Source organism: Echiichthys vipera, assembly GCF_963691815.1.
Source record: "Echiichthys vipera genome assembly, chromosome: 3".
In the NCBI taxonomy this organism is placed as follows: Eukaryota; Metazoa; Chordata; class Actinopteri; order Perciformes; family Trachinidae; genus Echiichthys; species Echiichthys vipera.
The window spans coordinates 15259154-15287151 of record NC_139828.1 but is presented as its reverse complement, the minus strand read 5'-3'; the positions used below and the strand labels follow the sequence as shown (position 1 = coordinate 15287151).

At 40.7% G+C, this 27998-nt stretch overlaps 1 protein-coding gene across 1 annotated transcript; it reads left to right on the top strand.

The window, feature by feature from the left end:
- Window positions 1-25: 25 nt before the first annotated feature.
- Window positions 26-26917, top strand: LOC310945255 (ankyrin repeat domain-containing protein 13C). The gene is made up of 13 exons (XM_083911296.1): window positions 26-655; window positions 2457-2498; window positions 9188-9292; window positions 14220-14305; window positions 15555-15600; window positions 16502-16568; window positions 17932-18076; window positions 18547-18678; window positions 19621-19782; window positions 23283-23362; window positions 24142-24240; window positions 24678-24778; window positions 24902-26917. Exons 1-13 carry the CDS (start codon window positions 280-282, stop codon window positions 25030-25032), a joined length of 1572 nt encoding a protein of 523 aa, XP_083767422.1. The 5' UTR covers window positions 26-279; the 3' UTR covers window positions 25033-26917.
- The last annotated feature ends 1081 nt before the right edge of the window (window positions 26918-27998 follow it).

Here is a 27998-nt window from a genome sequence, read left to right as displayed (position 1 = left end):
TCAACTGGAGCCGCTTATGTTGTGAAGCTACCAGCGACAGTTTTGAACGCTAGGAGGAGAGTGAAGTGTTTGTTTTCATAGTAAAACCGGTGAACGGAAGCCGCATATTGTTCGTCTTCGAACAAACTGTCGTGTTTTTGCCTTTTTCGGTGAAGGATTAAGAGTGTTTTCATGTTGTGCAGTTTACAGTGTTTGCGGGAAGACTTCCAACGGGCGAATCGCATCAGTTCGCCCGGAGGGTCATCGTCATCAGCGACGACTCCCTCTACTCTTTAGAAAATGACCGGAGAGAAGATCCGCTCCCTGCGCAAGGACCACAGGCCGAGCAAGGACGAGGACTTACTGGAGCCGGACGAGGAGGCGGCAACTGGGACGTTCACCGCTCCCAAGACGAGCAACAAGAGCAGGGCGAGTAAAATCTTCAGCAATCACAAGTTAATCAAGTCTTCATCCACGCAGCAGCAGCACCAGCAGTCGCAGATTAACGCCAATACCAACACGCTGTCCACGGCGGATGTCATCGATGACAACAACAAAAACCCCATCATCCGGACCGGGCATGACTTTCCGGTGCATGAGTGCGTGTTTAAAGGAGATGTCCGACGCCTGTCCTCACTCATACGGACGCAGAATATCGCCCAGAAAGACGTCCATGGTGAGTTTACCTGCTGGTGATGTCTTAGCCCTGAAGGCAGAAGTCCAAACACCATCATGACCCACCAAATTGAAGCTCCAGTGCAGCTCAGTTTTAGTTAGCCAATAGGCCATAAGTCCCCAGCAGCATTGGAAGTAGGCGAGGCTTCTCCCTACCAAGGCCAAAAATAAGGACTATATTCCACTATACTAAAGTTTATTTAAATCCTGCGCTCTCAAGTCAACGGAACAGAGATGTGTTATTGTTTCTGCTTCAATGCCTCCTCCCACCCACAGCACCGAAATTCTTAATTAATCAGAGCCAGCCAGATAAGCCATCTATGGTTAAATGCTTATTAGTAGTTGATTCAAACAGCCATTGTATATTTAGAGATTAGACCTATTTACAAGACTTTTCCCAGACTGATAGCAGCACCTCTCCACGGGGCAAAGTCTGCTCAGATAACACCCCAATATCCACAGAAAACCCTCCCTGAACTAACAAAAGGACAAGATTGTTTTGTTCCAGTTCACGTGCCCAGACAAAAGATGCCCTGTACATGAGCTTATTGTCACTGATGGAATGTGGTTCTTCTTCAAATCAAAGCTCTGACATGGTGTAACGCAACAAGGTGTCAGACAGGGCATTCGCCTCCAGTGTTGTTTAGGAATTTGAGCCTGTATTTTTTTTTTCAAACGTTTTGCCAGTCTTGTTAAGGGTTGGTATGGTTCAGTGGCAGCAGTTTGTGTGTTTACGCACACATTAGTTTAACTTCCACTGGATACAGGCTGAAAACCCAACCGTCACACTAAAAACCAGTTGTTGTTTTTTTACACTTTTTTAAGCTTTATTAAACATTTATTCTATATATATATATATATATATATATATATATATATATACGTTGCATTTTCTGTTGTCCAGTGTAATAGACTGCAACTAACAATTATTGTTATTATTAAGATACAAAAGGGGTTAGGGTTATATGAGAGTGTTAAAGTTAAGTTGTTGAATTGTCTGTCCAACTAAATCTCTAAATCTAAGATAGTAATTTTTCAATTATAGGAAGAGTAGAAAGTATAAAGCTTTATAAATGACTTCGATCATCAATTCATTGACTGGACATTTAGAAATTACATGAGGAAATAGAGGGAGAAAACTGAATTGGAGTAACCAGATACTGATTTTGGCATTGAATTGGCGTTCCTGTTTATCACAACATCTGGTAGGACAGCTAGCTGATCCCCAGCTTCTGCAAGGCAGGCCCTCTTTACTCTGGAAGCTTGCCCACTGCTCTCTCCCTGAAAGAGCAGCCTGAAGGAGCTGACTGGGCAGTTTGGCTTCCTCTTGAGGGATTCTCCAATGCTTATGAGGCACATTTCCCATTGTAGGGTAAAAAAACTGTGCTTCTCCACACCTGACCTGACTCTCGTATTTTCCCTGAATGCATTTATAGCATGCAATCAGTACCATTCAGTGTTTACACTGACACTGCCAGTTAAACCGTGGTTCTTATGGGTGCTGCAAATTCTTGAAAATACTTGAATTTTAAAGTTTCCATGTTTGAATTTTAAATAAAGTGCTTGAACTGTTAACCGTTAAAATGCACCTTGAAAAAATTAAATGCATCTTATTTCAGTGGTGTGGTAGGTTAATAGACTATAATATTGCTTGTCATGGTAGGGGATCACATAATAGGCATATTCACCATATTGTTTGGAATAATGGGAAGCATTCCTTCTAATTTAAAAACAAATTCAGCCTCAGTGTGACAGTCCTAGAGGCACAGTGCTTATCCATTTTCTGTTTCTCTTCTCCTCAGGAAACACACCGTTGCATCTTGCCGTCATGATGGGGCACAAAGGTGAGTAATGTTTAAAGATGCACCCCCATGTGGTTTGTATTGGTCTGTCTCTGTGGCTTTCTTATTTAATCTCTCTGCAGGGTCTGTATGTCTTTTGTTTCCGTTTATCTGTGTGTTTGTGCGTGTTTCAGTTTGTTTTCCCGTCTTTATGCGTGTATTTGTTTGGCTAAGCAACACTAGACATTTGTCACAGATCACCACACAAATCCCAGGCGGCAAGATGCTCATGCATGAATAAAAAGGTTGTGTTTTTGGATTCCTTGCCTGGTCAAAAACAGAATTGAGCAAGATTTTTTTTCCCCCTCCTTTCTTAAGGTATTCTCTTCTATTGAATACATGAATGAAGAAAGAACATACAGTATTTAGTCATCAGGGATTAGATCATGATGACACTGCAAGAAATAAGATCCTCCCAGTGTCTAATGTCTCTTGTTCTGATTGATGTTCCACCACTGGCTCAAAGACTAATAGTTTCAGACTGGCGTAGTGGATAATTAGTTGAGATAAGAGATGTCATTTTCAACATCCATACGATGAAGTATGCAATTATTAGTTTTCTGCTGGAATCTCTTGTGCTGAAGAGTTCACATAGTTATTATCATAGAAGCTCCGTGTATTGTCCCAAAAGGAAATTAAAAAGTGTTACAAGTTGTGTATTTACACGTCCTAGAATAACAATCATTTTGGCATATAGGATATGAATATGTCATGTTGTATCAAGGCTTTGTAGAAATCTTTACATGCTTTTGTTCTTAGCTACATTGCAATGGCTGAACCTGAAAGCATGTGCGTAAAAGATTAATGCAATGCAAGGAGACTTCAGAACATGCTATTGAAAAATTAATCCCGTTCTCTTCTGCAGCAGGTTCTCAGTACACCATTCAAGCATGGGGTTACTCGTATTGCACATTCCCATTTGTTCAGTGTCTGTCGTTGGAGCACCGGTTTCAATTGATTTCACATCCACAAAGTTCAATTCCTGTTGACGGAGTGAAGGCCCTGCCACTGCCTATGGGTAATCCAGTGTAGTGGCGGATGGGACGCTATGGAATTGATTGTGCTAATGAGATTGCCGATTTCTTGCCTGAGCTGCTAGCCTGTCCTCCAGGGATGCCCAGGCCAGACAGGCTGAAAGCATGAGATCATAGTCTGGGTGTGGCTGGTCTGTTGGGATGGGGGCTTTCTGTGCTTGTGTGTGTGTGTGTGTGTGTGTGTGTGTGTGTGTGTGTGTGTGTATTTTTCACCAGACTATCATGACAGTGATGCATGTCTATAGTAGTGCTGCAACTAACAATTATCTATTTACGTGTTCGATTAATCTGTTGATTATGTCCTATATTTATCGATTAGGTGGTTGATCAAATGTCAGAAAAGCCAAAGTCCAAGTTGATGCCATCAAATGCCTTGTTTTGTCCACAACTCAAAGATATTCAGTTTTCTGCCTTAGAGAATTAGGAAAATGTTTTCCTTTTGTCAAGAGGTTGTGATATCTGAACTTCCCATGGTCACTAGATATTTTAAATTGGTGTCAGAGAAACAAGATTGGAGCGAAAGTGTCAGTGTGGCAGGGTTGGTCTTCCTCTGAAACAACACATAGGAGCATTTTGTAAGGTCATCATCAAAGAAAGGGCATTCTGTTTACAGAGGAGAGGAGATTAGAGTGTCATTATGCACATTTATGAGTTCTTTCAGCATTGGTCTGGGACAATCTGCCAAGAAAACCCAGTGATGTTGAAGCGCCTCACTTGCCTCAGAGACTGCAATAATGTGATTCTTTGACTGCTGTTTGAGTCGGTCACTGAGTGTGTGATCGATAGCAAGGAAGTAAGGGAAAAAGCTATTTTATAGATGTACTACTCAGCCTCGATCAGCATGGGTAGTGAGGGTGGGGTGTTTTAACAGCCCACAGAACCTCTTGACAAGTGCCCCATCTGTAGCCACTGCACGTAGTGAAGTATTAGATTAGCACTTTATTTCTCCATCCTGCTCTGCCTCCCTCATTCCTCTGTTAGAGTTGTATGTGACTCCAGCAGGACCTCCGTGCAGCTGCTGCACATGCAATCAACCCCGAAACCCAGAGGGAGACGTCCTCCTATCCATACTTTCTCAACTGCGCGTCGAATCGAATCAGAGAGCAAACCATTTGCTTTATTTTGAGTTATAGGCTAAATGTTCTGCAGAGAGCTTTTCAAATGAATCTCCTGTAGTTTTTTGATTATTCTTTCCCAGCATCCTACTCTTAAAATACAAAGAAAACACCAACTCAAATGAACTGCATTTATATTAAGTTATATTACCGTACAACAGTGTTTTATGATACAGAGCGGGGACAACTAGTTAATTAATTGATTAGTCCATAGACAGACATTTTTTAAAGGCCCCTTTTCAGGTTAGGTGGCAGTGCAGAGATCACAGGAAATAAAAGGAGAGGGAGATGGGGAATTACTGAAACACAGGTCCCCAACTGAATATGAACTAGGGACATTGCGTTTCGTAGTTTGCGCTCTAAATCCAAGGTCACCAGGGCACCCCAATAGGCAAACAACTAAACAATGCCACATAATGTTGTCACAGCGTGCGATCTCGCAGCAGGCTGACAGAAGCAAAAGCGGTGTGAGGTGTAACACGACAGCGCCATCATCTAGTGTGCGTATAGTCCCAACTTGCCTGCTGTCCCTTTTGCACAGACATCGATTCGGCTCTTTGACTATAGAATTATAGTCGGCTGTATTCCTATACCGTTTACACAGAACGGATTATCAGAATAACGGCGCAACATTTCCTCAAACAAGATTTATGATAGGGGATGCTGTTAATATCCAGTCAATCGTTTCAGTTGTTTTTCAAGCAAAAATACCAGCCGTTCTCCAGTTCTTATTTCTCAAATGTTAGAATTGCTACTTTTCTTTACCATACATGAGGGATAACGTAGAGCATACCAAAGGGGCCTTGAGTTTTATTCACAATAATTACCTCTTTGGCTGTGGTAATTCTTGATGCATTATTTGAAGTTTGGGTTGCAGGGAAACACTTGTTTGGGAGCCCCTGCTCTGGATTAAGCTAGATTTTCAGTTGTACAAAACATTTGACACACATTTAGAAAATGAATATAAAAGAATATAAACAAAGGATTCAGAACCCATATGTCCATACAATATGGTGACCTCAATCATTCAAATATTTTCGGCAATACCGGTTAATCGTCAAAGCCAGACAGTCCACTTTCTTGTACCTGAAAGTCTGAAGCCAGACGGTTGGCAGCTCAGGACACATGGCCTGGCTGTTCTCTTCATGGTTATATAATGTATATCTGCTGAATGTAGTCATTATTATTACACAATCATTGGTTTTAGCAGGACGATATAGGTCAAAAGCCAGAGGGAATGCAGGGCTTACGTCAGAAAGCAAACATTCGTGCACGGCTCGGACTGGAGCATAAACGGGTTTGATTTTTTGTTTGCTGATGCAAGGCTCTTTCTGAGGCACTCTGCAGTTACATCCACCCTTTCTAGTGCCAACGCAGCTTCTTTATTTAATTAAAGCATGCAATATGGTTGATTTTAGTCAATCTTCCTGAAGTGCGGAGCTGAGCTGGACAATATTTCAAGCTTAGCATGCAGGTCCCGTCAGATAGAAATGTGCGAAAATTGAATAAGAAAATGAATTTGGAGTAGTCATGAGCCAAGACTTTGAACCTCAGCTGCTCCCCTGGTGTGAACACAAAAACTTCCCATTGGTCTTTCTTTTGTTCAATTCGATTTTCTTTGCTCTGCTTCAACATTGAAGCAAGCTGCGCTGCCTAAGTGCTTAGGGTGCTGTCACAACCTGCCTTTTTATTTTTCTTTAACTACACTCCTGGGAATGCCATGGCACTCTTTGTTGTATGGATAATATGTTTAATTAGAAAGAGTTTCAAAATGTATTCCTCTCTGACATAAAAAATGTATGAGACCCTGGCCTCTATGCCATTAATAAAACATTGTGAGTGTGTAGATCAGAGGGGTGATTGTTGCTATGTGTAAAGCTCTCTTTACAAAGGCTGAAGTTATTATTTCTAGTTCAAGGCACCAGTATGGCTCTGTGACTACACTTAAGGCATATTTTTTTTTCTAACTTTCATACTGATGTTAAGCAAAGAAACAAGTCTGAACATGAGGGCAGTAACCAGTTTGAATTTGTTTACATGACTAATAGGGTTGACTCAAAGGTAGGCAATGAAGGAAGGGTTGTAGTGAGAGCTTCTATGCACCTCTTGTCAGTCTAAATGATCATTGAAAAGGCTGGTCCAACAGCTATAATAAAGCCCAAGTTCCTGCCCCATCGGACGAATAGACCCAACATATCCACTCAGCAGCAGACTGTTAGCAGGTAGCCTCTGCTTTGCATTTGAGTGGTTTGCTACTCTCAGGCCTGTGACAGTCCCTGCCCAGCATACAGAGCCGTACAGACGCCAACGCTATAATGAATGATGTCACAGCAAAACTGACAGCTGAGCCGGAACAACGGGCTTCATTTTTGGCTTGCTGTAGTTTGTTGACAGCCTGCCCAGGGAGTGGAGGGATTTTGCTCTGCCCTTACTGCTGATCTTGCCATTGAAAGAGGAATGAGGCTTTTTGGCTGTTTTCCCATTGTTGGACTACAAGCACAGCTCTGAGGGATACTCTGCACAGGACCTGGGGATGTTTGACATTTTTATTCCTGAGAATTTTTCCTCATGACACAGCAGTATAGACTCTAAAGTAGGATGCTGAGTCTTGTGTAACCATAGGTCCCATATGGCTCTTTGGTTAATGGGTCAGCTGACATCTCAATCCTACACACAATCTGTCACTCTATAAAACCAGGATTAATTTTTATGCCTCTAGACCAGCAACAACCATGGCAGGAGGCATTCAGTTTTCGGTTTGTACATACATATGTGCATCCATCTCTCTGTACGTTCGTCGGTCCCATTCTTGTAAACAGAATATCTCAGAAACCCCTGGAGGGAATGTCTTCAAATCTCGCCCACATGTCCACTTGGACAATAAAACACATTTTTGGCCATGAATCAAGACATATTTTAATTTTAATTATGACAACATTTCACACAGATTTCTTAATAGGATAAAATGGTAGCACGAGAGGTGTTTAAGACTTTATTTTTCCATGGTTTATCTCATAAACATGAGCTGGACACAGTGGTGACATGGAGTTAAAATTAGTTTCTTGGGCTTTTCTCGGGCTCTGATTATGAAATAAATGGGTATGTCACCAAGAAGCAGTTCATTGGAAATGTTGGATCTTGGGTCAGTCTCAATCTGTTTATTTCCTAACAGGATATAGTCAGCTCTTTTTTTTATTATACCAGTACATGTCCTGTGCATGTTAGAAGTCAAACAGACATACTTTTCCTTCTGACGAGTTTCAACATTTTCTATTAATGCATTGTGGATGTGTAGCATCAGGACACCCAAAAGACAAATGAGGAAAACCATTAGAGCTTGTTCACCCAATGCCTTTTGGCCTTAAATAAATGTCACCTTGGCTAAATAACACAGCACGTTTTCTGCCCCGTCTGTTCTCTGTGTATATTTTTGTCTCTCTAGATAAACGAAAAACTATTTCCTGGTACCTGTGAGTCGTCTCTGAGGCACCTTTTATGCTCAGGTGCATGCAGAGTCTTGTTTTGCTCTGGTTAAAAAAATCTGTTAATCTTTTAATGGGGCTGTATTTATCACTTAGGAGGACTCCCATCACTTTTCTTTTCATTGCCTCAACTAAATGTGTCTCCAGGGCCTCCTGTTTAAGCAGAAAGCCATAGCCAGGATCTTTATTTGTGGTCAGCGAAACCCTCTGAACCCCGTAAGCTTATCATGAAACTGTAAAAACTATTTCTGACGATTCTTAAACAATCATGACAATAATATCGTCAAGAGAAAAAAACAAATCTAAGCTTAAAATGGTTATATTGCATCAAAAACACTTTATCCTACATGTGTCATTTAAAATGTTACCAAAAATAAATTGTTTAGCATCGTTTGACTATAAAACAAAACAAAACATTAAATGCTGAGCTCCTCAGCAAAACTGGAAGTCATGAATAACTCAGGTGAGACCAACAGTCACATGATAAAAATTCTGAGAAACTTAAACTCAACTGCAGGATTAGGAGAGAGGACATGAGGGGTTGTAAGTAAAGGTTGTTAAAATGTAATTCAATATGAATAGCATGTGGAGTCACCTTTTTCCCCAACATTGGTAACACTAAGTAATAATTATATACATTCCATTTATTTCCAATTAGTAAAATTGTAATTTTTGTGAATTGCATTTTTTTCTTTCTATGATTTATGGTATAACTGTGTTATACTGCACCAAAGGCATTTTCAGTGCGCCTTACTTCTAGCCATGATTGTGCCATTTCCATAGAGGTGCATAATTAATTATATATCACTGTGAAATATATGCAAGGAGCAAAACATGCCTTGAAACTGCTTATGCGTTAATACACACATAAGTTGACTGCAGTTATATTTCAATCCAGGGATTTTTAACTTCAAAAAAGGCTGGACTAAAAACAAATCAACTTTTGTATTATATTTATTTATGTTAAGATCTCTCTCTCCTACCTTGTGTTGTTTTTGCTGCTGTTTTTTTAATTGGCATACTGTGTATGTTGTCTGACCATCTTCCCCTCCCTCTGACAGAGTGTGCACACCTGCTGCTGGCTCACAATGCACCAGTGAAGGTGAAGAATGCTCAGGGATGGAGCCCCCTTGCTGAGGCCATCAGCTACGGAGATCGACAAATGAGTAAGTATCCATGGAGAGTGGCGCTGCTTGGCAATACACTTTCAGTTTACGTTTTCTCGTATGAAAACAAAAAAAAGGTCCAATCAACAGATGCAAATCAACAGTTGCCATTGCACATTCTTCCACACCGCTGCCTCCTAGAGAGGTCACGACGCTGGCCTGCCTCCTTTGTCCTTCAGAGAGAGAGAGAGAGGACATTCCTCAAGGCCCTTTGGCTTTTGTGCTCTGATAAAAGGCAATTCATTAGATGTTTCTCTCTCTCTTCAAAGGCTGACTATGCTCAAGCCCCTGTCTTGCCCATTTTCTACCCACAGTCATAGTGGCGCAAACTTTGATTTAAAGAAGTTTTTGTTATTTTTTAAGGATGATTTGTTATTTCCAAATTATCGATCCATGTTATTTGTATCCATGTGCTTGAACAAACCATACCTGACATGAAAGTGAAACCAATAATGTCAGTTTTTACAAGTGCTGTGTGTTAGATGAGAACACCTTTATACACCAGCCATTTAATTTTTAACATATTGAATATTGAAATTCTGCTGTTTAGCATTCATCAAAATGTGCTTAAAGAGCACACCTCATCAGTTTAACAGTAATCCCCTTTTTGTACTAGACCTTTAAGATTATAGTTCAAACCCTACTTTACATGAGAGGTGTGTTTAGTCTATTATCTATTTAAAGGTCTTGATATGGGACCAGGGTGGCCTGAGGTTCCCTTGTGTGGTGGAGCTCTGTAGCAGGGGTGAGAATATGTTAAACTGAATTACAATGCTATTGCTTCAAAACTACAGTGAGACTGAGATGTTGAAGGACCAGTATTGTGAAAACATGGAGTTGGAACATTATGTTCAAGCTTATAAGTAATAACAATGATTCCTCAGCATGTGAGCTGGCAGGGTGGCATGTCAAAGTTGAAAAGATGTTGTTGCTGTTTAGAATAATATGGTTAAATATATTTGTCTTTTAGTGAAAGGATCCTTCATAAAATGTGTGTTTATGTATATATACACACTTGTGCTTTTTAACAGCAAGATATTGATGTCATATCGGCCCCAGAAATATATTATCAGTAGGGATCTATTACATTTCTGGGTCTATTTTTCTTGGATATGTGAGTCTTCATTCCTGCAGATAACTAGCCTAACATTGATGCTGCAATACAACATTAAGGCATTTGCTTAACAGCTACAGTGATGCTAAAGGGCAGAAGGATGCTGTTGAATTTTTTCAGACTGGTGAGTGTCAGTCCATCAGAATGAAATAGTTGGGGCATGTTAGCGTAGCTTCTAGGCACCCAACATTGAGCAGCTTAAAGTGTCTCCATTGACTGCATCCTCTAATTAACTCTCTAATGCCACTTACCTTACTTTACCATGTTTACAAGTGTCTCTATCGACAGAAACCTCTAATGAACTCTGTAACACCATTTTACTTTACCACTGACAGTTCCTCAACTCTTCTACCACGTTCAGGCCCAATATGTCATGTGACACACATGACATATTGGGCCTCATGCATGCAAAACATAAGGCAAACGTTCACCAGATGTGGCCAGACTAAGAGAGATTCAGTGACCGGTGGAATTGCATTCAGGGGAAGAGAAAATTCACCGGGACTATCTGCTTCTTGTCGACGTGAGTTTGTAGTCCAGATGAATGTAGGAGATCAGTAAACAGGCTCAATCTGCTGGCTGACAGGTTGGAGTAGGGACTGCAGCTGCTGTTGTACTGAAGCAAAAACTCTGCCACAAAGAAGGTCTGTTTTTGTTGTCCTCTTGGTGTTCTTTATTGTCGCTCCAAAGTACAGGCCTCTGTTGTGACAGCTCAGCTACAAACAGCCGAGTCTGCACATTGTAAAACACTTGGCCTTCCCCTACTTCTACAGAATTTCACCTGGCGGCCACAGTGACATTAAATGAGAGCGGTGTTGAAGGAAACTGTGGCTGTTTTCTCTCTTCAGTGTAATACATGAGTTCTTTAGTCCTTTAGTTATTCAGTATGAGCTGAGTCACTGTGAGTTTGTGTCAGAGGTCTGGTTTCCATATATTCTTCTTTTTGAATGTGATTGATAAAATAAATCAGTGCTTTCGCTGTGTTACTTTTAGCCAGTGTTTCTTACTTATTTCCATTTGTCAACCCACGTTTGTTTGTGATTCCATGCGTTTGTCACCTGAGCTTTTGTCACTTTATTATTTGAACGCGGAGGCAAAATGTGGCTCAGAAATAGTTTTGTTCAATAAGATCTATTTCTGTCCTTCCACTCACACAGCTGCGTGCTCGTTTAAAAGCTGCCAGAGTCACCTTGGTGTTTATCAGACGAGGAACTGCCTGCTTGCTTTCATTGTTGCTTGTTTTATTCTCAATTGAAAGAATATTGGACCATATAATACTGTTACAAAATCAAGCGAAGAGGTTATTATTATTATATCATTGGTGTGGTATCAAAACAACCAGACGTCTCTGATTGAGCGTTTCAAATAGAAGGCTTGTTCCTTGTAATGCAGTGCTTAACCATCAGTGTTCAGTAGTTAAAGGAAGAGTCCCTTCAGAGACCAGGGGGAAATATGGCTGTGATATCATTATCAGTTAGTAATTTCCTTATTTATTTATTTATGTAAGATTAGGGTTAGGCCAGGTGTGCCATGATTATCACCACCCACTGTCCAAGGTTTGATTTTGTTCATATCACACCAGTTTGTCCACTTTTACAGCCAATAAGGCTGTAGACCGGAGTTGTAATATTATAAATACATTGTTGGGGGCTAGTCTGTACTTTAGTCCTACAGTCAAATACTGTAAGTGAAGTCATGTCCCGTTTAAAATGCACTTACACCTCTGAAAAAAAATCTGAAACAAAACATTAAAGATTGCGCATGCTAAAGCTTAATTAAATTTTTTTTCCTCTCCAATACGTTTATGCATACTTTTTTAAAGCAGCTTATAAATTGTAATCAAACATTAAGCGCTCTGCACCCTGCACTTAACGTGTTATCTCCAGTTAATGCGGCCGTTTTTAGCCTTTTTATAGTTTTCTTGTTAAATGAATTGACCATGCCTCAGTAAGTTTAAATCTTTATTCAAATTGGCCTGTTTGCTGCCGCCTGCCTGCTTTGCTTCACTGTACAGTGACTCCAAAGTGTACCTGACTCATTGACTGTTCTCAGACTGTTGGAGACCTGCCAGCAGCACTTTGTCCAGTTAGATCCAAGGCCTAATTGTTAAGTAGTAGCAGTTTGTGGTGACGTAAATACAAAATTCTCCTGACTCTGTCTCTTTTCATTAATGCCTGGAGGTGAAATTACTGCGATCACTCACCTAATTAATGCCAGGAAAGTGCCCTAATCAGTATCTTGGTGAATTACCTCCGCCGTGGACAGTCACTCTGGTTTAGTGTTATTAGTTTCTCGGACTGTGTTGGCTGGGTGGTCCGTGAGCAGATGGTGAGATTGTACTTTTGTCCCCCTCATCCCGCTGAGAAGCGGCGAAGATCAGGAGGAGCCTCACCCAGAGCTTGTCCACACTCATTAGGCAGCAAGGCCACAAAGACTCCATCGTCAACTTGTGTCTGTGTCAACTGGTGCTTGTGTCGTCATGTGTATTACTATGTGTGTGTTTGGCCTTGTTTTCTTCAGTCGAGCCCCCACTGTTCTGCCTCATTGGTAGTATCAATAAGACAATATGAACAACATGTTTGTGTATGTTTACTCACCACAGGAGCTACTTAGGCTAATGATTTATGCCGTATGTCCACTACTGCTTTTAGTCCTGTTAAAATGTGGGGCAGTCTGGATGTGACAAGCAAAACATTTTCTTTTTTATCACTGTTTCCATTAGTTTATAAGTGGCACGGTCATGTCGTCATTGAATCCCCTCCTGGCTTCATTAAATTGCCACAGTTATGCCAGTGAGCAAAGGATGCTCCCACTCCCTGTAAACGGCAAATAACATTTAAATAAATGTTTGCTAGTTGGGTGTGCACAAACAAGCAAGACTCCTGCAGCCGATGTGTTAAAGAGCTGTGAATGCTGGTTAATCTGACCTGTCACGGTTAAAAGTGTCCTGTGAGTATGTCTCTCCCCCAGGTCATTAAAGGAGGTTAAATGTGCAGCTCATTAGCTGGCAGCACCATATCTGACAGGCTTGTTCCCTTTGAACTTCCTGGAAACGTTTTGATCCCTGCAGGCGGAGTGCAGGGATTGGCCCGACGCTGCAAGACTGAGAGTGTCCCATCTGGCCCAGGAAGTCATCGTTACTGTAACCTGCGTGAACTTTTCCTTTAGCATTTCACATGGCTGATAGGATTTGCATAGTGAGTCAGTTCCTAAGATAATGGTGGTGATTCACCGTTCATTCTTACAGGCATAAGCACACAATGACACGGGGTCACTGTTGTCATAGCGGAGGGGCAAAATCTGATCACTTCACATGTACTCATTTTTGCACCTTTACAATTATTTTTTAGTTTATGTGCTATGAACATATATTAGCTTAAGTGACCTATTGACTTTTTAGGTGGATGAAGCTCACATTTCAAAACTGAGTGAGGAAGGGCTGCAATGCACTCAGAAGGCAGATGCTCTCAAAAAAGCTAATTTTGGAAGAGAGCAACTCTCCCTGAAAGTGAGGAAGGTTCAGCTTATAAAAGCGCCTTTTTTCCTGCAAACTCAAACAAAAGCTACATGGTGGAGAATTTTTTTTTTTTAATATAGTGAACACGTGTTCTTGGAGGAAGTGATCGTATTCAGTAAAAGCAAAAGATAAATAAAAAACAAATAACGTTTCTCCACTTTATATACTTTTCTGTGTGGAAAAAGCCATTCAGCCATTGCTTTATTTTCATGCCGCAAAAGTCGGCCCCATTGTTGATGCTTTTGGTCTCACTCCTGCTTCTCTTCTTCTCTTTTGTTTTTCTCTTTGTTTTTTAGTCACAGCACTGCTGAGGAAGCTGAAGCAACAGTCCAGGGAGACTGTGGAGGACAAGAGGCCCAAGCTGCTGAAAGCCCTGAAAGAAGTAAGTAGTCCTCACTCAGTCTTCTCTTCCTGGTGTCTTCATGCTGTTTCTTGTTTGTATTCATCAGATCTTCTTACTTCTCATTCTGCTCTCATCTTATTGTCCCTTTTTACCTTCTCTTCATCATAACAAAGCAAAGCAGGGAGAGACACACATTATCAGCGAGTCTAAGACGTTAAACGTTAAATGAAACTTAAGTGCTTTTGTGGCTGTCTGGTATGACGTCACATGTACACACACACACACACACTATAAACATGTAATTACTAACAGACGGGCAATTTATCCTTCAGGGTTTGTTCTCTGTTTGTGTGACATGATGTCCCACTTACATACCCACAGGCTATTAACATCATGTACACACAGACGCATATGCTTTTCAGAGCAACCAAACACGAGGCTTCTCTGTTTTGCTGTTGCTGCTTACCATGAAGTTGTGGAGCCCAAACTGTAGGCGTAATTATCTGCCGATTTTAGCTTCCAGGTAAGCTGTGCAGCAACACCACCCCCAGAAGAGAGTCAGGGAGCAAGTAAGCACAAGGTTATGTTCAAGACTAAAAGACTATTTAAACTCCCATGTAGCTGCATTTAAAGTGGTCAGTACAGAAGAGGCTCCAGTCCTAACGTAAACGCCAGATTTTGATGCCGTTCAGGCTGACTCTCAGCCGAGCCTGTGTTTGACGTGATGATGAGTGAGAGATGAAATTCTTGTGCGTCATCATCGTCTCTTTTAGAGATTATATAGCACTGGGAAATGGGGATTTCTGGCCAGTCCTGACATCACCAACCAATGTCAGATTGAGAGCTCCAGTGATGGTGATAAGATCAGCTCATCGCAGTACCGTGTAGGATAATTAGACTGTATTGAGTTGTGTCAGTCAAGTGAGATCTCTTATGGATGGACATAAAGGCTCATGTTTACTTCAGTTCATGGAAACTGAAAGGCTTTGATACACCATGTTGATAACTGCACCCTTTTCTACTAACAAATATACAATTGATTGGGTTTTTTTTTTAATCTCAAATAGCCCTGTATTTCCATCTTTCCACTCATGTTGTTTTTTCTGTGCCTTTATTTGGACAGTACAGCTGGAAGTTGACAGGAAATGGGAGAGAGAGAGGGGGCGACATGCAGCAAAAGGCCGCAGGTCGTAATCGAACCCAGGCCGCTGCGGCAAGGACGTTTAGCCTCTGTATATGGGAAGTGTAGTTTTACTTGTGATTGAGATGTATTTGTCTTCATTTGCAGCTTGGAGACTTTTACCTGGAGCTTCAATGGGACTTCCAAAGTTGGGGTGAGTCAAGCTGCTGCTGCTGTCTTGTTTCACAGACCTAATCCACTCAGGAAATTAACCATGTGTCCTCAGTCAGGGTGTAGTCTGAAACATCAACATGAGAATGTGTTACAGTCAGGAAAATGTGATCGACTCTGCCAGTGTCTGTCTAGTTAGTAAGTGCTTATCTGTGCCATATCAGAGTCACCATTGGCTACATGTTAAAAACGACTCCTCCTGCTGGACATGAACTGACAAACCATCCTCTAATGTCAATGTCCCTCCTCATATGATTATCAGACATATCTGCTGATACCAGAAGCAGAATTTATCCAGATGTTACTGTTACTGTTACTGTTACTAAATGCAGATGGAATATACTGTGTGACCAAATGTATCTGCTTGTACTGGTGTAGCAGCATTTGCTTAGTCTGCATAAGTCTGGCCTCATGTCTGAATTCTGTGTACTCACTGTGTCTGTGTGAATTATTGACAAGGTGAAGAAGATTATGTAATTGATTCATGATAGCAACTAAATGTAAACTGGTTACATAACAGTCATGAAGGGAAATTGTGTAGAAAGTAAATTATTTGTGAGAGCTTAAGATGTAAAGTATGTGCAAACAGAAGTACCTTTCACATGGATTTCTCAATGGAGTCCTCCACACAGTTATTTTGGACTGTTAATATACCTCCTGAGTTTTGTGCAATGATAGAACAGCAAAGGAAGTTTCTTGCTTTCAAAGACTTCAGTTGAGTTATTAAATATTTAGCTACAGATGTACACGTTCTACAGCCCCCTTGTCTACAGAGCTATATGCTACTGAGGCTTTGAAGAGTATGGTGGTCTTCATTATTGAGTGAGCTTTCTAAATTTAGACTTTTGTTTCACATGTCCTCTCTGTATCTTTTCATGTTTCAGTGCCTTTGCTCTCCAGAATCCTGCCGTCAGACGCCTGTAAGATCTACAAGCAGGGCCTCAACATCAGGCAAGTCCTGTCAACAGATGTAATGACTTTTAAATAAATGTGTGATGAAGTCAAATGAAGGCAATTCTACAGCTGCTTTGTAACAGCAATATATTTTTTGGTCTTGTTTCAAAATAAATGCTAACTTATGGTCACATCAATTTAAACCGTAGAGAGAGGAAACCTTTTATAGGCATGTTGTTTCTTTTGAAGTCTTACTTATTAATCTGTCATCTTGTGCTGCACATAACCTTTCCTCTCTCCCTCTATCTCTATCTCACTCTCTCTTACTCTACTGCTCATTTTTTTCTCCCCTCAACCTAGTTTGGTTAACTAGAGTGTGAAATCAGTGCCCGGCAGTACGAGCAAGCTGAACGGCGACGCCCGTGCGCACAGATCTTTGACTTCTGTGTTTCAATTTAAATCTGAGCCTCATACACGGAGAGTTTCTAGTAATGTGCTGCCTAGCTCGCTTTACAAAGGGCGTCAGCAGAAATTCGTCACACTCGCTGACACGTAGTCACCACAATGAATGTACAGCAGGATTCCACGTCGCTTTGTTTCGCACAGGCAAAAAAAGATAGCACCAAGCAGCTTTCAACTGCCTTAAGGTTTTGCATTCAGGGCATACGCGCACACACACACACACACACACACACACACACACACACTCACACACACACAAACTTGGATTCCATTGTCTGTGTTAAACGTGAGACATGCCAGGGCAGCCCTTTATCCAGCACATACACAGTTGCTTCTATATTTGGGTATCATAACATATCAGCTACATCTATTTGAAGAATGAACTAAGCACATAAAAGAGTATGTGTTTGTGTGTCTGCATGCTGTGCCTGAATGAGATATCCTTGAAGTGGAGCTTGTCATTATTCTCTAAAACTGCTCCTGGCTGTCTAATTTGGTATTCAAAATGCTCTCTTGTTATCCTAGCATTGCTGGGAGAACGGGAGGGAAAGGGTGAAAGAAAAAAACTGTCACAGCAAGTTCATTTGCATTTGAGCTCTACAGTACTGTGTGTCATGCCTGTCATTCCCACCTATAGCACCTACCACTTAGTGTCTGGTCTTCACAAGCAGATCAGCTATTCTCTTTGCTGTCATTCCAAAAAAAAACAAAAAAACTTGAATGTTCTGTTGGTTTCCCATGGCAACGATTACCATACACATTGTGTCTTAAACTCTCGGAGCAAAGGTCTGACATCCATCTCAGTTTTTTCTTTTTGCACACATTTCTGACACTGTTTGCTGGGTGTCTTGGATGTAGCCAATGTTAAACTCAGTGCAGTGCTTTTGCTGTCATCCTCTGTTTACAGTTCCCACACTAACCCTACTCTATGTGTATGTGTGTGTATTTGTGTGTGTAGATTGGACACTACCCTGATAGACTTCACAGACATGAAGTGTCAGCGTGGGGACCTCAGTTTCATCTTCAACGGCAATGCCATCCCCTCTGAGTCTTTTGTTGTGCTGGACAACGAACAGAAAGTCTACCAGCGGATACACCACGAGGTTTGTGAAACATATACTGAAAGATTCATTTGCGGCCCGTGTTTGCAATGTTTATTACAATCCATGTTTAGGGCTACAACTGCCAACAGAAAATACTGCAAAATGGCTTCAGATTTTCCTAGAGCCATTTAAATCTTGTTTTGTCCAACTAACAGTTTAAAGCTAAACATGTTCAGTTTGCTGTAACCTGAGACAAAGAAAAGCAGCTAAAGATCATATTTGAGAAGCATTTTCTGCTTGAAAAACTCAAAATTAGTTTGCAAGTGGAAATGTGACCTGAGGGTAAAACTAGACAAAATGTTTGGATACATATTTTTATTATCAATCAGCCTTTGGGGACTGAATATTCACACAGCACTTTTGGACAACACTACTCAGACATTAAAGTGATGGTGCTTTCCACCTCATACTGAGTGTCCATGCCTGTGTTGATGCCTCTGTAATTTCCTGACCGTGTCCTGTATTTTCAGGAGTCTGAGATGGAGACAGAGGAGGAAGTAGACATTCTGATGAGCAGCGACGTGTACTCCGCCACTCTCTCCACCAAGTCCATCACCTTCTCCAGGGCACAGACTGGCTGGCTGTTCAGAGAGGACAAGACGGTCAGTGTTCATTTTTGTCCTTGGCTTATGGTTGTTCTTTTGGTGATACCATTACCCGCACCACTACGACTTTTCCAAAGGCAACTATGGTTCACAGGGTTTCATCTGGACAATTTCTGGAATTTTTAGTAGCTTGACCCAGACAGAAAATTTGGAATTTGAACAATTCTCTCTGGGTAAGACAGGAAATGGAAGATACACAAATATATATCAGAATGTATATTACAGATTATGTGTAACATAACATCAGTTGCAATGTATGCTGGTTTTCAGCTGATTTACTCAAAAGGAACCCAGACCCCTTGGACAAACTTAAAGCCCTCTGGTCTGTGAAGTCCTCTGACAGTGTGCTGGAAGTGCTGACTTAAGAAAATACACAGGAAGAAAAATATTGCATTCTCACTTTGTCCTTTAACATAAGCAATAATACCATAAAATAATGCATATAATTAGCAGTAGTTTGACAGGTCTGGACTGAATTAGACAGTTTTCCCTCCTTTTCTTTCCATCTTTTTTGGCAAATTAATCCAGTCAGCATTAAGTTGTTACCCTATACTGTAAATGTTTCTCTGTCTTGAAGATATCTCACCCGTAAGCCTCCCTCTGTCAGAATATGGCTCTCATTTCAGATAAGTTCTGGTACTGTTCTCCTATTACGTTGCTGTAGACTCTGTCCACTTTCTTGATCATATTTCTTGCACTACATCTCCCAAACCAGGCAGGGAAGACAGTAATTAAATCAGTGGTAACCCCAGGAAGGAACCACAGGTGATCAGCTAAAAAACAACACAGACAAGGCGGGAGGGGCGTGAAGGTGTTTGATGAGTTACAGTATGTGGTATTGCTTTCAGTCCTCTCGCTCCTTTGTCCTTTTGACATGTGTTTAAAAGGGAAATTGGTGACTCAGCAGGGGACTTATCTAACTATTTCTTCTGCCTCCAGGAGCGCGTGGGAAACTTTCTGGCAGATTTCTACTCTGTGAACGGCCTGGTGCTCGAGTCCAGGAAGAGACGGGAGCATCTGAGCGAGGAGGACATCTTGAGGAACAAAGCCATCATGGAGAGCCTGAGCAAAGGAGGGAATCTCATAGAGCAGAACTTTGAGGTGAGTCAGGCTTCGAATATTGGCTTTCAGCAGACAGAGGAATCAAATTTACAGCATTAGCCCACAGCGCCCCCTCCATCATCACCCATGACACGATTATTCGCTTCACGGGGGAACTATGGAGCATCACATCGCATCACAAACATCCTATCATAGATTGGTAGCCTCACGAGACCATTCTGATCTTGCGAGCTCCATTGTATTTTACTCGCAGATCAGTCTGGTAACTGACAACAGAGAAAATTTTGAGCGGTTTGCCAAGCGATCGTCCAATCGGGAGGCAGATGAGGCAGATTTAAGTGGGATGCAAGCCACTTGCTAACTCTTTTTTCTCTTAGATCCTTTTGTAGGAATATGAACTCGGCTCCTGAAATTTTGCCTTCGCGTAAATTCACGTTACACAAACGGAAAATATCCTTTACCGACATGTTGTTTACTTTCTGAGCTTTTCCTCGATGCTGTTAGTATGTCATACTAACTGGTTGATTTGGCCCCTATGTTGGTGATAGACAGATGGTTTATCCAATCAGCAACCAGTATTTTCGCCCCTTGAGGGTTCCCAGATGAATATGCTGAGCAAATGAGAATCATGCAAATCAATCCATCTGGTGGAGTCAGGTCACTAGTTTGGTGCTTTAAACCTGAATGTTAAAAACATGATATTACACAGGAGACAATATTACTAAAATCCACTTTGACATTGTTAAAAAACATGTTGAATATTTACAGACTGACTCCCACACTGCTGTTATGGAGCTGACAGTACAATCTGTGCCTTAAAGGAGTGTCCAGTGTCCTCGGCCTCTGGATCAGGAGATCAGAATACTCTAGAATTTCTGAACAGTCTTGACTTATTTTATTGTAGAATATTTCACCATTTGTTTTGTGCGTTTCATTGTTTAGATGCCCTTTTTGACCAAAATGTTCCAGGAACTATGGAATCAGAGGAACTTGTTTCCTGTATTCCTATGTTCATTTCCACATCATCTGAAGAATCTTGAAGATTAGGCAAAGTAGACAGATGACGGGGAGAAAAGAAATACTGGTGTTGTTTTAAACACACCGAGGAAACATGAAACACTGAAGGAATTATGGCTAATAGAGTGCAGCTGGACATGGAGCAAAGATGCAAAGGTGCACATTCAACATTCAAGAGGAACCTTTTTTTAGTTAAAAAGGAGAACAAGTTGGAGCATTGCTCTTTCGTTAAACTTCCTGTTTACTTATACCTGCAGTGTAACCACCAGTCCAGTCCTGAAACTGTCCTCTCCAGCTGGAACCTTGGGGTAGGACATGAGTCTCAGACAAAATAAACCTCACAGTTCTCACCACTGTATCCGTACAAAGATAAAGCCCTTAATAACAGCATGGACTTCCCCCATCAGTCAACTTTGCATGGTTTATTGAAACATTCCTGAACGACTCCCTGCTGTTGTTTCTTTGATGTTTTAGACATGAAAACAGAAAAGCCACCGTCTTTCACTGACACAGGTCCACCCTCCATTCTCATCCACGATGCATGGATTTGAGTCCCAGCACTGCCGCCCAGTGGTGAAAGCAACAAAGCTTTACCTACACATTCACAAGGGGGACTCTCCCACCCACCGCCCCCTCACTGTAGTATGTTCCAGAGTTTGCTTAGCACGCCCTTATCTAAACACTGACAATAAAGCCAGTCGCACAGTGAAGTCAAAACCTCTCCATCCTCAATGGATGCTTTTTAACTGCTCGGTTGTTTTTTGTCAACTCCCTCTTGTTCTGTGCTGGGCTTTGTCTCATCACAGTGTCCTCCGTTGTGTGTCTATTTGCACCCATTTGAAATAGTGGCCTCGCATGTTTATAAGTCAGTGAAAAAGCTGTGTTTTAGTTGGTCTTGGTGTCGATGTGGAAATATTTTCTTTTTCCACCCCAGTGGAAAATGATACGTTGAGAGTGGGTGAGATGAAATTTAAGCAGCTGCTGTGACGTGGCTGTGTTTACCACAGTGAAGGGGAGCGAGTCAGCTTTGCGCCTGTGGACACAGGGAAGCATGGGGGCTTTTAAACAGGGCTTGACACTATTGATTACATGGATGAAGGCTAAAACCCCCTTTGCTATGGAATGATGGATGGGCGGGACCGACATACCAACAGATCAGGGCCTTTGCAGGCCGTGTGTATTCTGTCTTCGTCACAACAACATGCCAGAGCTGAAACAGTGCGAGGGCGAGCACTTAACAAGGCCGCAGTCTGCCGTGAAAACAACAAAACAGTTCTGTGAAGACTGCAGTGTAGGTGGGAATGAAGGTGAACCAAGATGTCTTCCTCCATTTGTGTTCACACCACACAGAGCTGACTCTTGGCACAGTCGGGTGTCTCGTCATACACAACATTTCTCCACATTATTCTGCCCTAGTTGCCTTATTTAAGCACAGCTTACAAAAGAGAGGTCGGCTGGTAGGAACGTTGGCAAGAATAGCAAGTTCATTTTAGGTGAGACAGGATGGAGCTCACCACCGTTAGAATTCAGGGTTAGCAAGAGAAGATCGTCTTAAGATAGAGTGACACTGAAGGAGAACTCTTACAGCTTATTCAAGAAGGCTGAGTCAAGATCATTTTCATCAGGAAACCTAGATTATTTTGCATGATGATGAAACTCGCACTGTTCTGTTATTGGCCACTCATTACAGAGTGAAGTATTTTCAATGATTGATGGAAACACTTTTGTACCGGCAATCAAATTTTTCAGTAAGGCTAGAAAAATCTGTCCCTGCTTTAACTTATGATTGACTGATGATCCTTCAGGGTGCTACTTTATCCATCTTAGTGTAAGCACTGAATCCTCTTGCTTTTATGTTTTGTTACAGTGATTGGGTTGATTATTTTTATAATACATGTTCTGTTTTTCTTTCTGTTTTGCTGTAGATGTTTTGTTAACTTACTTGTTGAGGCAACAGAAAATAATAAATAAAAATAAGAAGTTATGCTCAATTTGTAAAGTTTACACCTCATTCATCTTGAGCTGTAAATAGAAGTCTGCGGTGATGTCTTTACTGCCTGTCATTCTGACGGTTTACTGCTGCTGTATTTGTAGAAATGTAATCCATTAAAGTGTGGATGCAAAAAAGGATTAAGAGCAGAAACACTGCGGTCCTAGAAGTAACGGCATTATGTACAAAAGCAGATTAAACTACACTCTGTGAAATAACATCACATCTCAGGTATCAGGTGTTTAGTATAGTACTAAATTATAGTATTTTAGTTACACTTAAATGTGAGGCCAAACAGAGGTTAGTGCTTTTAGTGGTGCAATGGTGCCCTCAAGTGGCCCTTGCTGTGCACGTCATCACTCTGTGGCTAAAAAACAAGACAGACTTTTATATATATTTTACGAGGTCTTCATGTGATGTTTGGCACATTTGCTCTTGAGCAGAAATTGGAACAATTGTTTTTTTTTTTACCCTGCAGTGGTTTAGTCTTCAGATCTGCCCATAACATACTTGTTTTCTCTCTGCTCTGCAGCCGGCAAGGAGGCAATCTCTTACTGCTCCTTCACCCAACACTATATCCTGGGAAGAATACATCACTGCTGACAACGGAAAGTAAGTTTTAAAGGGGGAATTAGACCATAAGGAACAATAATGTTACTATTATTCAACATAATTTAAGGGGTGTAGTGTTTATTTATGCTTCAAGTCTATTTTTTTTCCATGATATGAGCGTTAATGTGAGGTAGATGCCCTGTAAAGAGACCCTGAATAATTATTTTAATCAAGGGTCGGAGTGCCTCAGGACAGAGCCAGATAGCCATGAGATACTTTGTACTGCCACAGACTCTCCCTCCACTTGCCTAGGCACAGGAGCTTCTCTGGTATTTCGGAGCTGCAGTGTTTATTCATATGCGAACAGTCACCTATACTTTACATTTGGTGCCACTAGACAACTCTACTCCACTAGCCAATGCCCCCCTGCCCTTCTGCTCAATGCTTTTAAATTAGTGGACAAGAAGTAACCGATATAGATAGTTGCTTCACTGTCGCACAAACATCGATGGCACGCAAAGCTGATGTGACGTTTACTGTCTAGACAACGGGGCAAGATTAATCTCTTTTCATATTGAAGTTAACTGCACTTTTCAAGGGCGGTTGTTTCCTCTGACTGATAAGAGTCACGTTTAGTTTCTGTTTAGAAGAAAGAATAAAGGTGACAGACAGCAGACCGAGTTACTTACATGAAAATCTCTGTCAGTTTCAAAATTCATTCATCCCTTTTTAGTATTGGGGGAAAAAAATACAGGTGGAAGGTTCTCGGTAAAAGAAACTGTAAAGCTCTTCAACATGAGATCACATTGTGACAAGTTGTCGTTTCTCTCTCCACTCAGAGCTCCTCATCTAGGAAGAGAGCTGGTCTGCAAAGAGAGCAAGAAAAACTTCAAAGCCACGATAGCAATGAGTCAAGACTTCCCTCTGGGCATCGAATCGTGAGTCTTCTCTGAAATTGGCATCTAAAAGTCCCTTGGGTTATTTTCTCCTGGCATGCGCAGGGTGGTGATACAAAGGGAAATTACTAACTTCTGCAAATGAGGAAAACCTTTTGGTGGAATTTATTGTTTCCTTTACATTTTCTAAAAACTTTTTTTGTCTTTCTTAAAAATCATTTTTATTTTATTTTTGTAATTACTGATTGTGTATCAGCGACGTATTACAGTTCTGCCCTGTGGAGATTAAAGTGGTTTATATAATTGGGTTTATATAAGTAGCACATGTTAGTGAGATACATTTATACATTTAACTAAACAAACTCAAGCTTTTTATACCAATCAAATTAGCCTTATATTTGTATTTAGTAGCTATATGTTTGCTGGTAGTTGTCAGTTATCTGTAACCTGTAATTCATTTTTGTTTTGTTCTTCATCAGGTTATTGAATGTTCTAGAGGTGATTGCCCCCTTCAAGCACTTTAATAAACTCAGGGAGTTTGTTCAGATGAAGCTCCCCCCCGGCTTTCCTGTCAAGCTGGGTAAGTGCATGTAATTCAAAGGTCATTTAAAATATCGAAAGAAATCTAACAGTAATGTACAATAAAATACAAGAATGCCTGTAAGATTTAGAACTGAATAACTCTGCTCATGTCACCCTCCAGACATCCCGGTCTTTCCTACGATCACAGCCACCGTGACGTTTCAGGAGTTTCGCTACGATGAGTTCGATCAGTCTATTTTTACCATTCCCAACGAATATAAAGAAGACCCTAGCCGCTTCCCTGACCTTTAACCTCCCGAGCTGGAACAGGAAACAAACGTGCAACAAGGCATTCATACTTTTTGAATTACAAAAGGAAAAATGGAGGGAAAAGAACTGCAGTAAATGTTTCTTGACAGTTTACGGATTTCCGTCACTCATCCTAACCCTGAACACAAACCGCAATGAGACGACTTGAGTTTGACACACGCAGGACTCAAATTGTGTCATCAGAGATGATGATGAAGTCCACTATGGCAGAGAGGTCGACATCTTCTCATAATAACAAAGTGTTTTAAAGCTCAGTGTTGCAGGTTTTTAGATTTGGTTTCATCCAGCAGCCGAGGCAGAAAGTACAACTTGTGGCTTTGATGTTAAAATGAGTGACATGAGTTCTCTGTATACGTGGTTTAAGTAGAAGACAGAGAACTAGTTCAGTTGATGCTTTTGTATTTAAGTATGTAAGTAATGTTTGTAAAGGGAATGTTAAACTGACTTGTAGTAAAGCACTGATATATCTGTGTGAGACAGAATTCCACCAAAAATGACTTTTTCGGTCCTTTTTCCTGCTAGAGTTTGGAAGATTTGTGATATTAGATTTAACATTGAGAAAAAAATACATATATAATCTGATGCATTTAATATGACCTGTTAGACGGGTAGGGCTGCAACTAATGATTATATTCACTCTTGATAAATCGGTCAGCTGTTTGTTCTATAAACTCTCATAAAATAGTGAAAAATGTTGATCAGATCACTGAGGAGAAAATAAACCTGTGCGTGTGCGTGTGTGTGTGTGTGCGTGTGCGTGCGCACGCACTACATAAACACTCATTTTGCGATACTGAACACTTAATCCTTCATTTGAAATATAGTTTCATCGAGGCAACGTAAGAAATGCTGCAATTTTTATGGTACCACAAAGCTTTCCCTTAGTTTGTTGGAGTGGCAGTGCGTGTAAGTTATGTCTGAGCATTTTGTTTCATACTACACCTTTGTAAACTATGTAACAAACTGTACAATTGTGCAAAAAAAAGAGGACTGGGGATTGTATAGTAAGTAGATATTAGGGAATGAATGACTACAATATTCATGCCATTTTTACACGTTAACAAGAACCAGGCTTTTCCCCTGCACAGTATGTAAATACATGTTTTATGAGCTTTTGTGTTATGTTCTCTTTTCGTTTTATTTGTGCTAATAAGTTTAAGATGTCTTCTGCAAAAGGACAAGGTGTGGATTTTTTTTTAAATGTAGAGTCACAAATTAAGTTTGTTGATAAGTAACATGGTGGTGGTTGCTATTTTTGTACATACTTGTAATGTTTTAAAGGAAAGTGAATCTCTTCATTATTCTGTCATCATTTCCCTTGCGACTGTATCTGAAAAACTCAATGAGCCTCCTCCAGACGTGTTAAACAATCATCTTCACAGGGTGAAAAGCACAAAAAGCACCAAGCTTCCTCTGAGGAAAAAAAAAGTCCACGTGTTGCCTGAAGGCTGGATAAGTTAAACCCTTTGAGTGCTTATAGCTGCTGCTCTGGTTCACGAGCTCTTAATCATGTCTGTTTAACTTTCCTGCTCCTGAAAAGGAAGGTGTACTACGCAGATGTGGTTGCTCAAACTGTTTTTAAAACAATGAGCTTTTTTAACATTACATCCATATTCAGACTCTGTATAACCAAATGCAGTACAGTTAATTTTTCACATTACATTCCTCTGTGCAGCTAACGAAGTGTGCCTCCTCACTGACATAACGCTTTACATTTGATTTCATGCTCCTTCCTGTTTTCAGCTGCTTGAATTTTCCATGATTTAAGAAGGAAATTCATCTTCATGTCCATTGTACAGCAAAACTGTTGTCTGCGACACTATTTTCATATAAAATGTACTAAAATAAAAATCCCACACATCTGTAAGAGTTTGGACTCTGGACAATGTTTTTTCACGCCCATATTTACTGTTACTAGTTTAAACGAATGATAACATTGACGTTTTCATGTAGCAGCCGGTCGGGGTTTCCCCAACTAACATCTCTGCCCGTCTGTCAGCAGTTGCACCTGTGGAGCTGAGTGGACAGCGGCTGCCTTCACCAGACTGACTGACAGCAGTCATGTTTTCATGTCGGCTACATGGAAAGAAATCAACTGTGTTTGCATCTATGGATTTATCGATGAAAGGAAACCATCACTAACAGCCCCCCCCCCAAAGCAGCATTAGCTTATGGTGGGGCCCCCTTCATGCAAGATGTCTTTAACACGTTGATAATAATATGATTAATCAGATGCTGTATCTCCATTAGAAAGAAAGCAAAAACAAAATGTTTCATTTTTTATTTAACTTCAATGATTTTAAGTTTTATCAGAAAATGTTGAATTTATGAAACGCATACTTTTTTCAATAGATATTGCCATGACTGCTTGATACACAGTATCCTATGACTGAGTGAAGCATTTTTTAACATTAAATAAGACTTTTTTCTACACTATACTATGACTATTTGGGGGCTTATTTTTTGGACACGTTTTTATGACTTTTCTTGACTTTTTTTTTTCAAGAAATTATGACTGCTTTAGACAGGCTATCATATGACTGATTGTAGCATTTTTTGGACATATTGAATTTTGACCTATTTTGACCCTATCGACATACTATGACTTTTTTTTGGCTTATCTTTTGAACACTGTTCTATAACTTTTCCCGGCTTCATTCAGAGGGTTCCTACGCAGTATGAAAATTTAATTTAATCCGAGTAATTTCCAGGTCTGGATGAGTTGGGAAAAATGTTTGTGTTTCCAGACTATTATCTCACTTTCTAAAATAAAATATAACATCAAAACAAGTTTACTAACGTATCCTATCTGTAGATGATAGGAAACTTATCAAGCTGGCTGTAGAATGGTGTCGGGTTAACCTAGTTACCGTTCACCGCGCGACTACGATTCTCATCTACATTTAATTTATGATTTCATTTTTATCCATTAATATACGTTTACCCCA